The sequence below is a fragment of the Clytia hemisphaerica genome, unplaced genomic scaffold (genome assembly GCF_902728285.1).
Source record: "Clytia hemisphaerica strain Z4C2 unplaced genomic scaffold, Clytia hemisphaerica genome assembly, whole genome shotgun sequence".
Classification (NCBI taxonomy): domain Eukaryota; kingdom Metazoa; phylum Cnidaria; class Hydrozoa; order Leptothecata; family Clytiidae; genus Clytia; species Clytia hemisphaerica.
In genome coordinates, this window is record NW_027104495.1 from 186,324 (window position 1) to 197,475 (window position 11,152).

The 11,152-nt window shown below is 34.3% G+C and overlaps 1 protein-coding gene across 1 annotated transcript; it reads left to right on the plus strand.

Moving 5' to 3' along the window:
• The first annotated feature begins 136 nt into the window (after positions 1–136).
• On the plus strand, positions 137–5,883 carry LOC136821644 (uncharacterized). Its single transcript, XM_067077854.1, has 5 exons — positions 137–325; positions 2,074–2,616; positions 3,450–3,581; positions 4,132–4,456; positions 5,093–5,883. Exons 1-5 carry the CDS (start codon positions 217–219, stop codon positions 5,265–5,267), a joined length of 1,284 nt encoding a protein of 427 aa, XP_066933955.1. The 5' UTR covers positions 137–216; the 3' UTR covers positions 5,268–5,883.
• The last annotated feature ends 5,269 nt before the right edge of the window (positions 5,884–11,152 follow it).

Sequence of the window (11,152 nt, forward strand, 5' to 3'; positions counted from 1 at the left end):
GTTGTTTACAAATATTTGAATTTGATCATACATCGTTTTTCTCTGTGAATAGAGCAAGTTTGACTGGATAGTTTGACAGCTAACGTTTTTCTTCAATAAGTAACCCATAGAAAAATAAAATGATATATTTCTTCGATTTTTTTCGACTTTTGGTCTGTTTTGGTTGAGAATTGAGAAAGTTTATAAACTGGAACACCAGAATAATTCGCTGTTTTCATGATGGAATTTAAATTGGTTCCTGTACTTTATGTTATATGTACCATTGGGATTTTAATCAAGACTATTGCAACACATAATATTGTTCGATTGCCAAAAACTAATGAAGGTACGTTTCCAGGGTGTATTTAAAAAGAGACTTTTGTTTGAAAACTCAAGCAAAGTCCCATGGTTCTCTTTCCTATGATTCTGATAGCGCTCAAGGTTATATCACGTCCATTTCAAAAAACGGTGTAAGTGGCTCTGGGTAGGAAATTGAATGAGAATCTGAACTTGTCACATTGAAGTGAAAAAGGGGAAAAGGGTAAAAGTTTCAATCAGGGAAGAATTAAAAGACGTCGAGGGGCCAAATGGAGCAGTTTTTCAAAACATAGACGAGTTTAGTTTTAAAAAATCAACCCGAAGAGACATGCACAAGTCATACAGCTGGTAGTACCCCCTCTCCAGAATAATCCCTCTTGAGTAAATAAAGTAAACTTAGAAAAACAAGAAAGCCTAAACGGCTTAAAGGCCCAACAGTGTTGGTAGTGTCAACATATTCTCCGTGGTAGGGTCGTCATGCAACTTAATTTACAGGAGAATGAATTATTTCGATTTGTTAACCGGTTACTAGTTCGAAGCGGGCTACATGACTTTTTGCGCAATGCAATTGGTTCTTTTCGCATGACGACGGGCCTACATTGTCCAGAGTTGCCCGTCGTTAGGAAAATTCATTGTGACGTCACTTTTTCAAAGGAAAATGAACAATGCGTTGACATCATTTCTCTCATTTTTTATTTCTGACGTCAGAAATTATAGCAATTTTTTATCTCTTTTCGCTTGTTTTTTCTGCTTTATTTCGCTATTTTTCCTGGATAAAGCGCTCAAAATCAATCGAAGCTGAAGGAAACGGTTAACAAATACAATAATGACCGGTTTTTTTCGGGCTGTACTGAAAAAGTGCCCTCGGTCAACGTAACAACCTCGCAAGCTCGGTCGTTACTTGACCTCGGGCAATATTTCTCAGTACAGCCCTCACTAACCGGTCATTATTGTATTAATGTAGAGCAGCTTGAGTCGGGCGAGCAATAAAGAATTAAATTTTCTGAAATAAGTATTTATATATAACTAGAAAGATTTGACCATGTCAATCGGAGGTATTAATTGTTTGTGGTTTTTATTTTCTTACGCATGCGCACAATAGTAATCCAGATAATTCAATTTCTAGCCTGGATTCGTCAATTGATAATTGCGCGCATAGGCCCCGACAAAGTCAAATCTTTTCGACCAGTTGCGTTTTAAAGGCCCATTCCGATGCGCGCTGGGCCAATAACGCTAAAACTTTAAGTACCGAATTTGATTTTTGATATGCAAACATTTGAATTTCCTCATTTGTGTGCAATTCAATTATTTTTCATCCACGGGTTAAAAAGAAGAATTTACTAAGACCACAGAGACAGGGATGTCTGTAGGGACCATAATATCGGTTAAAATATATTGAGAATTTAAGTCAATTCCTTGTTTTTAGCTTTAGCATTTTAAAGTTCGGACGAGAATGTGGCTATTTGTTAGAGTTAATTGAATATTTCAATTTGGGCGGGGTTTATAGACTTAATAGCCATATTCTGAGCCCTATTGGACCGTTCTTGAACTTTTGGATCCTCAGATCCTAAGGTCTTAAGTGTTAAGTCTCATGTTAAAACTCTACCCGTCCAACCTAAGTTAGAGCGCTTCCAAATCGATTGTGGCTATAAGATTTCGTGGGAATTTCCCTTTTTTCTCAAATATTATGGCCGGTATTGCAGATACTACGAAAATTCTTTCAATTTTTTTCAAAAGATTTCCGTGATAATTTTGTTTATTTACAAACTATTACAGCCATCTTCTCACTTCGCAAGAAAAACAAGCGCATTGCAACCACTGCATACAAAACATTCGAAGTGAACGAATTATTCGATTGCGCAGACGCATGCGTGTATGATACTTCATGCAAATCCATCAATGTGGACAAGAGTAATCAACCCTGGGTTTGCGAGTTAGTTGCGGATGATCGAAACACGAAGAACGAATATGTAGATGCACCCGGGGTCAATCACTATGATACTGGCTGGACAACCTTGACAATTATAACAAACCATGACCAAACTGCTTGTCTCATGTCAAGCAGTAGACATTGTGAATTTGATGCTGGCTATAATAACTACAACGTGAGAATTGAAACTGACATGACTATCTGTAACAGCCACCGTGCCGCTATCTTTCATTTCGATCGACGTATTGGGCGGCTTGTGCACCACTGTACTGGTTATCCAGTTGGACACCAGGCGAGCGATGGTCTGATGAAGATTTACAAAACAGGCTATCCTTCAGACATGTTGCAAAACATCGACTATTATCTGACAGCTTGGCGAAGAGATTTCAGTGAGTGGTCTGTTATCATTTAGTAAACCTATTTAACTTTTGAAGGGAATATCTCCCAGGAATATAAGAATACTTTGTACCAGAGTGAATCTCACGTTTATCTTTTCGTAGTACACTCTGTGCGCATTGTCTGTTTGATAAAAAATGCCCGTACGGAAACCTTTGCGATGAAGTATGATTTATAAATAGCAACATTTCTCTCGTCGTCTCCCCTCTCTCACCCGTACTCCATCGCAGTGATCTCAAATCAGAAAAGACAATGACAACAGACCCTCTACTACGGCAATGAATTTTGAAATTAGTCGTAGATACCGGGTTTATGTACGGACTATTATAAGAGAGACATTTGATTTAATATCCAATCATTATAGCCCAGATTCTTCTTCTTGAATCACAAATTGAACTCTTCTCGAATCTCACTCGAACAAATAAAAAAGTCCCCATCAATAAACCGTGAATGGAAAAAAATTAGCAAACGGTTAAGGTCACTCCCGTTGTTAAAATTTATTGATGGTGCCTCGTGGGTTTCGTTTTAAATTAGAGACCATTTTTTGGCTTTTTTAAGATAATTCTTTACAAAATTTCGCAAACCGTCCCCTACTGGATTTTTCTTACTACTTGGGGGAAGCCAGTAGCATTTCAACTGTATTTTTCTAGGGTTGATAATCATTAATATGACGTCTTGATTATTTTAGATATTTTAAGAGGTACCAACTTTCACGCATTTCCATGTTAACGCGCACAATTTTTGATCAATTTGTCTTGCTTTTTCACGTATTTTCCGAGATGGCCCAAACACTTATACCGCAAAGTCTTCTGTATTCCTTTTCCAGGAGGTTATTTGTTTTTTGGTAACAACTGTACCTATGTAGGAATCAATGGATGGAGAGAAGGGGATGCTGTGTACCTTTCCGACGCCTGTTCAGGATTCACAAATGCGCGAGTTTTCTACTTCAGGTCAATTGGTATGTCTTAATCTGTTTTTTTTTGGTTTTAAATCACTAAATATTTTATGGATAGATGTGGACAAATAAAGTTTCCTGGAATATCACATGTTGGCCTTTCTATCGAACTGGACTTTCTAGAAAAGTGGTAGATCTAACACACAGTAGATTCATACAATGTGATATTCACGGTAGTGTTAAGTCTTTCAATATAGCCCAGTTGATTCCGTTTCCGGTTGCGGTATTTTTATTTGAGGATCTAATTAAAAAATATAGCTGGAAAGATAGATCTTAAAAAGAACTTTCCAGCCAACCCAAGCTTTGCCTTTTTTGCTTTCTCTAAATACACCTTTTCGACGACTTAACTGCCAATTGTCCGTGTTACCACCCTAAAACCGAGCCCCATGACCGCGCGACTGCTGTCGAAAAGGTGTATTGTATCTGAAATTGAGACTTCTGAAAAACGGAAACATCGAATTTCTCGATTTTCGTCGTATAAAAAAAGTTAAGCAGTTTGATGCATGCTTCTAAGAAACGATTCTTACATTCTGTCTCACTGTATCATTGATAGATAATGGTCCAGTAAAAGTGACAGCAATTACTGGATTAACCTCCAGTGATAGATCATGGAATTCGTACATTGGTCAATCGAAATTCCCAAACAATCCAGATTGGTCAGGATATCAAGATGACTTCATGTCGTATCATATGTTTTGGCAAGATCAGTACGGAATGAGGTTCGAGGCTCTTTTCATTCCTCCCTCGACTGGCAATTACAAATTCAGAATCTATTGTGACGACATTTGTGAATTCAACTTGGGTGAAAGCGAGGATACGAAAACACGAATCATCAATTACAAAACCCTTAGCAGGACACAAAAATGGCTGACTTACAAGTAATCATTTATTCTCACATCCCTTCTTTCTTCTTACTGTCTGATTATAGGGAACCCTAGGCTTTCAACGAAATTACCAATCTCAATACTCACCACATTTTAAAGATTTGGCTTTAGGTCCTCACTATCTGTTATCTACGATGTTGCTTCATTGCTATAAAATTGATTCTCTGGTGTTCTAAGGCCCTGGTACCGCAGACCCATTGTTGCCACTTACCAACTGGGAATTTTTTGTACCCTATAGAAAAATACCTTGAAATTCATACTAAAACAAGGCTTAAAATTTCATTCCTACATGGGAAAGTGCTTTAACCTTAAGCTTTAAGCTTTCTTCACATGTACGTAAAATTTTACTTAAGACCTTGAAGGGTGGAGAATTTCCCTAAGCTTAGGAAGTGTTTTAAGGCCTTATGTGAACGGAAGGAAAAGTCACGTAAGACCCTCTTAGTCAACAAAAACTCTACATAATGTCGGGGAAATTCTCAAAAGACAGCCTTACGAACGATTTTCCGTAAGGTCTAAAGTAAAATTTTACGTGCATGTGATTTTGAAAATCTATGATATTGCCCAATAATGCGGTGGTCAAAAAACGGTGTGCTATCTTTTAATATTTTCAACAATTTTTCTTCACAAAAGATACCCAGGACAAAACAGCAACTCATTTCACCATTTGATCAAACACAAAGAATACTACATAGAACTTCTGTTTCGAGAATTCGTTGGTGCAGATCACGCAGAAATTACTTTCTTTGATCCCGATCGACAAGAATGGATTTTGATGACATCTAGGTTCCTTCGAAAGGCCAAATAAAGTGGGGCGTAAAGGATTTGTCAACGCTTAAATAATTTTGATTTTGACACCTTCAGCAAAATTTCTAAAATCTTCGTTTTGTCAATGCAAGGGACTTTCGAAGCTGAAATACTGTCATTATTTTGGTTCATACCGAAAGACCGACAAAAAAGGGTAAATGTCGTCACATCGCCAAACACATACGCCACCCAATATACAGTTAATATTAAAATGATGGTAACCTTTATTTGGAATAACATTTTTGCGAACATCCACACTGAAGTTCTAAAACACCCTAGGGTGCACTAAAGGTAAATGACCTACAATACCTGTGGCCCTTAAGGGTATATTCTCCAAGCTTCTCAAAATGCACAGTAAGGGTCGAAATCAGCAACACTGTAAATGTGTGAGACTTTGAAAATCTGACCAGATTTTGCCTGAAAATGGTCAAAAATTTTCAAAAAAATGCACCGTAAGGGTCGATTTTTCGCTCAAATTTGCTCAAATGTGCAAAATTTTCTCTATACCGTAAGGGTCCGATTTCAAAGGCCTAATTTTTGGCCGCACGTATGGTCATTTTTTAATCGAGTGCCCTCCCCCACTGGCAAATGTCAAAGATGAAAAGAAATAATAAAAGCACTGAATAAAAGAAATCAAAATAATGTTAAATCTGGATGTGTTGTTATGCGCAGATATGTAATTTTTGCGCAGATATGTAATTTCTGCGCATATATGTAATTATTTTGCGCAGATATGTAATTTCTGCGCAAATATGTAATTATTATGCGCAACTATGTAATTTCGAGCTGCGCAGATATGTAATTAAATTTCTGCGCAGATATGTAAAACACGATCTTTAAAATCAATGGTACCCCCTTGATAGATTTTACCATTACTTTTACCTTTTTAAGACTTAGGTATTTTAGCTAATATCTATCAAATACAAGAAGTAATATCTTCTAAGCATCAACTTTATAAGAAAAATATCCATAACTTTTGAATGGAATAGAATTATAGGGCCTTAAATGAAAATAATTATTTTTCTTTTAAGCATCATCTTTATAAGAAAATGATCTATAACTTTTCAACCACTAAGTTTTAACTTTCGGTGATTGGTTCTTTCAAAGCAAACATGGAATAGCGCCTAAAATGGATATGACTATTTTTCTTGTAAGCATCATCTTTATAAGAATCAAAGCAATAACTCTTGATAGACGGTCATATACCTTTCGGTAGTTAGTTTTTACAAAATAAACAAGGAACGGCACATAATATAAGCATATTCATTTTTCTTATAAGCATGTACTTTATAAGAATCAAATCAATAACTCTTGATAGACTGTGATATACCCTTCGGTTGTTAGTTTTTACAAAGTAAATAAGGGATGGCGCATAATATGTGCATATTTATTTTTCTTATAAGCAACTACTTTATAAGAATCAAAGTAATAACTCTTGATAGACGACCATATACCTTTCGGTAATTAGTTCTTACAAAGTAAACAAGGGACGGCACATAATATGACCATATTTATTTTTCTTATAAGCATATACTTTATAAGAATCAAATCAATAACTCTTGATAAACTGTGATATACCCTTCGGTTGTTAGTTTTTACAAAGTAAATAAGGGATGGCGCATAATATGTGTATATTTATTTTTCTTATAAGCAACTACTTTATAAGAATCAAAGCAATAACTCTTGATAGACGGTCATTTACCCTTCGGTAATTAGTTCTTACAAAGTAAATAAGGGATGGCGCATAATATGAGCATTATCATTTCTTATAAGCATATACTTTATAAGAATCAAATCAATAACTCTTGATAGACGGTGATATGCCCTTTGGTAATTAGTTCTTACAAAGTAAACAAGGAACGGCGCATAAGATGAGCATATTTATTTTTCTTATAAGCACCTATTTTATAAGAATCAAATAACTCTTGGTAGAATGGTATATACCCTCGAATAAACACCCCTCCTGAAAGTCTTAAAATTAAAAAGACGCCCAGGGCGTTTATTTGAAAAAATACGGTAGTTATTACAAAGTTAACAAGGGAGAACATGTTAAGAATATCTTTAGGCTGAAACCTTAAAAAAAAGAGTATCCAAATTCTTTTAAAAGATGCGAACCCATCTAGCAAGGTAAGCAAAAGATTCGGATTTTCTATTTATCTTATCGGTACAACCTAATAAAAAAGTACAACATAATGAGATCTTCGATAAAACCTCGACTCGAGATCTCGGATCTATGTAAACTTTATTGATTTTGTAGATATGGATTGCATTTCTTTACATTACAGTGAGATAAAGTAAAATTCTATTGGTTGTCTCTACCGAAACATGGATTAATTTATGATAAAAAAACTCCCTTTTCCTTTTCATGGTTCTACGAGCAAAGTCATTATATTTGATTGAATTATCCAATGAAATAGAGTGGGATTATTGAAGGTGTGATTCTCGCTCGCACTTAAATTCTGAAGAATGTTATATATTTCAGCAATATTTTGACACTGATTGTTAAAGATATTAAAAAAAATTACATGCCTTTTTTATTCCCCCCCCCCTATAAATTAAACCAAGGCAAAATATTCAACTTTAAGCCATCTAAAAGGAGAGAAATTATTTTTTTTCTAAGTGGAATCAGCATTCTGCAACGGCTCTATCGAAAGAAATAGGGAATTTTCATAAATCTAACATTAGTTTATAAAAATTTTATAAGAACAAGGATTTTTTTCTAAGTTTCAGAGATTTGATTTATCAAATAACAGCTAACAAATATTGTTTAAAAGTTATGAATTGTGTTCTTATAAAATGTTGCTTATAAGAAAAAAATGTTTCTCTTTTGGGCACAATCCTATGTTTGCTTTGAAAGAACCGATCACCGAAAGCTAATAATCATTGGTTTGTTGTGAATTGTGTTCTTATCAAGTTGATGCTTATAGGAAAAATAAAAGTTTCTTTTTTAGGCACAATCCCATATTTGCTTTGAAAGACCGATCACCGAAAGCTAATAATCACTGGTTTGTTATGAATTGTGTTCTTATCAAGTTGATGCTTATAAGAAAAATTAATGTTTCTCTTTTAGGCACAATCATATGTTTGCTTTGAGAGAACAAATTGCCGAAAGCTAATATCTATTGTTTGGAGAATTATGAATTGTGTTCTTATAAAGTTGATGCTTATAAGAAAAATAAATGTTTCTTTTTTAGGCACAATCCTATGTTTGCTTTGAACAATCGCCGAAAGCTAATATCTATTGTTTGGAGAATTATGAATTGTGTTCTTATAAAGTTGATGCTTATAAGAAAAACAAAAATTTCCTGATTTAACACAGTCCCCTCGTTGCTGATAGAACCAATCGCTGAAAGCTAATAATCATTGGTTTAAGAGTAATAATTGTGTTCTTATAAAGTTAATGCTTATAAGAAAAAAAGAATTTCTAGCTTAAGCACTATCCTATGTTTCTTTTGAAAGAACCAAACGCCAAAAGCTAATATCTATTGGTTTAAGAGTTATGAATTGTGTTCTTATAAAGTTGATGCTTATAAGAAAAATAAATTTTTCTAGCTTAAACACAATCCTATATATGCTTTGAAAGAACCAAACGCCAAAAGCTAATAATCATTGGTTTAAGAGTTATGAATTGTGTTCTTATAAATTTGATGCTTATAAGAAAAATAAATTTTTCTAGCTTAAGCACAATCCTATATTTGCTTTGAAAGAACCAAACGCCAAAAGGTAATATCTATTGGTTTAAGAGTTATCAATTGTGTTCTTATAAAGTTGATGCTTATAAGAAAAATAAATTCTTCTAGCTTAAGCACAATCCTATATTTGCTTTCAAAGAACCAAACACCAAAAGCTAATATCTATTGGTTTAAGAGTTATGAATTGTGTTCTCTTATAAAGTCAATGCTTATAAAAAAAAAAAAATTCTAGCTTAAGCACTATCCTATGTTTGTATTAGAGAACCAAACGCCAAAAGCTAATATCTATTGGTTTAAGAGTTATGAATTGTGTTCTTATAAAGTTGATGCTTATAAGTCATTTAGCACTGTCCCCTAGTTGCTTTGATAGAACCAATCACCGAAAGCCAATATCACTTTGATAAAAAGATATTGACCTGTTTCTTATAAAGATGATGCTTATAAGAAAAACAAAAATCGCCAAATGTCTGTCATAGTCCAAGAACAATGCGATTAAATACTTTGAAAAATTAATGTTAAAATCGAGTCAGTTTTTCAAAAAATAACTAAGTCCAAAAGGTCGTGTTTTACATATCTGCGCAGAAATTTAATTACATATCTGCGCAGCTCGAAATTACATACTTGCGCAAAATAATTACATATTTGCGCAGAAATTACATATCTGCGCAAAATAATTACATATATGCGCAGAAATTACATATCTGCGCAAAAATTACATATCTGCGCATAACATGTGTTATTCATTCTTGCGGTTTTTATGAGACTGGTTGATTTTTTTGGTCCGTTGAGCCTTGGAGTGGGTTTCAAAAAGTTTCCTTGCAATATATATAATTGTTTTTCTGACTTATTTTGTGGATAGTGTTATGGTATTTTCTAATGAAGACTGTTTTTTTTTAACTTTTTAAATTATTCAATGTATTTGTAAATATCTTACGTAGGGTAAATGGTACCTTACAACCATAAAATAAAAATTTTCGTTGAAATATCTTTTTTTTTTTGAAAATTGAATTTTTGTATCAATCTAATATTATTCATTCATGTACGGTTTCGGATGTGTGCTTGCCAGCACTGCAAAAAAAAGGCTTAACCGTATCATATACCCGATAGAACCCTATTATCTGCTGGTAAATTAGCCCAAAAATCATCCTCGATGTCATAATATTGGAAAACTCCATAAGTAATAAATAGAAATTTTTGCATTACTCTGAATGTCGCAGTACGTCACAATGTTTGGAACATCTATTCACTCTCTTAATTTGCTAAGAACATCGTCTAAAACAACTCAGTGTGAAGATACTAGGAAGCGTCATACCAATTAAAAGTATCAGTTTCAGCCTTATACAGCAGAAAGGTCTTGTATTTGCTATAGTCTAAGACAAATCACTATCTAAGAAATAAGCCCAAAGTCGAAAAAAGCTTGGGTGATTTTGCTGGAAAGAGTTTACAGTCAGTAGAGTTTGCCAGTCATTCTTCAAAACATCACCGTTGTGAACTCTGTGCATATATTTTCCCGCCTTTACTATTACTGTGATCGACGATAACGACGCCTAGTTGTTGCCGGATGAACGGCTAATCTCTCCCTTACCCGAATACTTGAAAATTTGAATTTCCTTGCCTCTAGAATCCACTCACCGGCTAATAAAGGTTTACTGTGTGTTGTATGGGATCATTAAAGTCTGAACAATTTCCTTTGGTTTGACATTAGTATTTTCTATATTTCATCTTCACCGGCAATAAATTCACATCAGGTCATTGAGACAAGATAGCGTGAGTTATTCGATGAGAAAATTAATCTATTATTTATCAATAAAATTTGTGACGAATATAAGTTTTAATCATGCTGTGTTGACTTCATTTCATTGAGTTTGAAGCCCGAGGGAGCTAGAGATGAATTTTCAACCTTTCTCAAGAAAGAAAAAGTGAAGCCTTAACTTGGCCCCACATTTAGAAATTTTGTCTGAAAAACACACGGGTCACGTGTTCAGGATGAGAAATAAGTGGATTTCATTTTCCATCCTGGAGTTTCGGATCTAGTCCCTTCGGGGCTTTGAAATCAATGGCTGACTTAGTCTCATTCATCGTTCACACAAGTTTTGAATATTCATTAAGCTTAATAATATGCTGCTCGACAACCAATGAAAATGTTCATATTTTTGGATCAACAATAACAAATTGATATTGTATTCATTTTTTA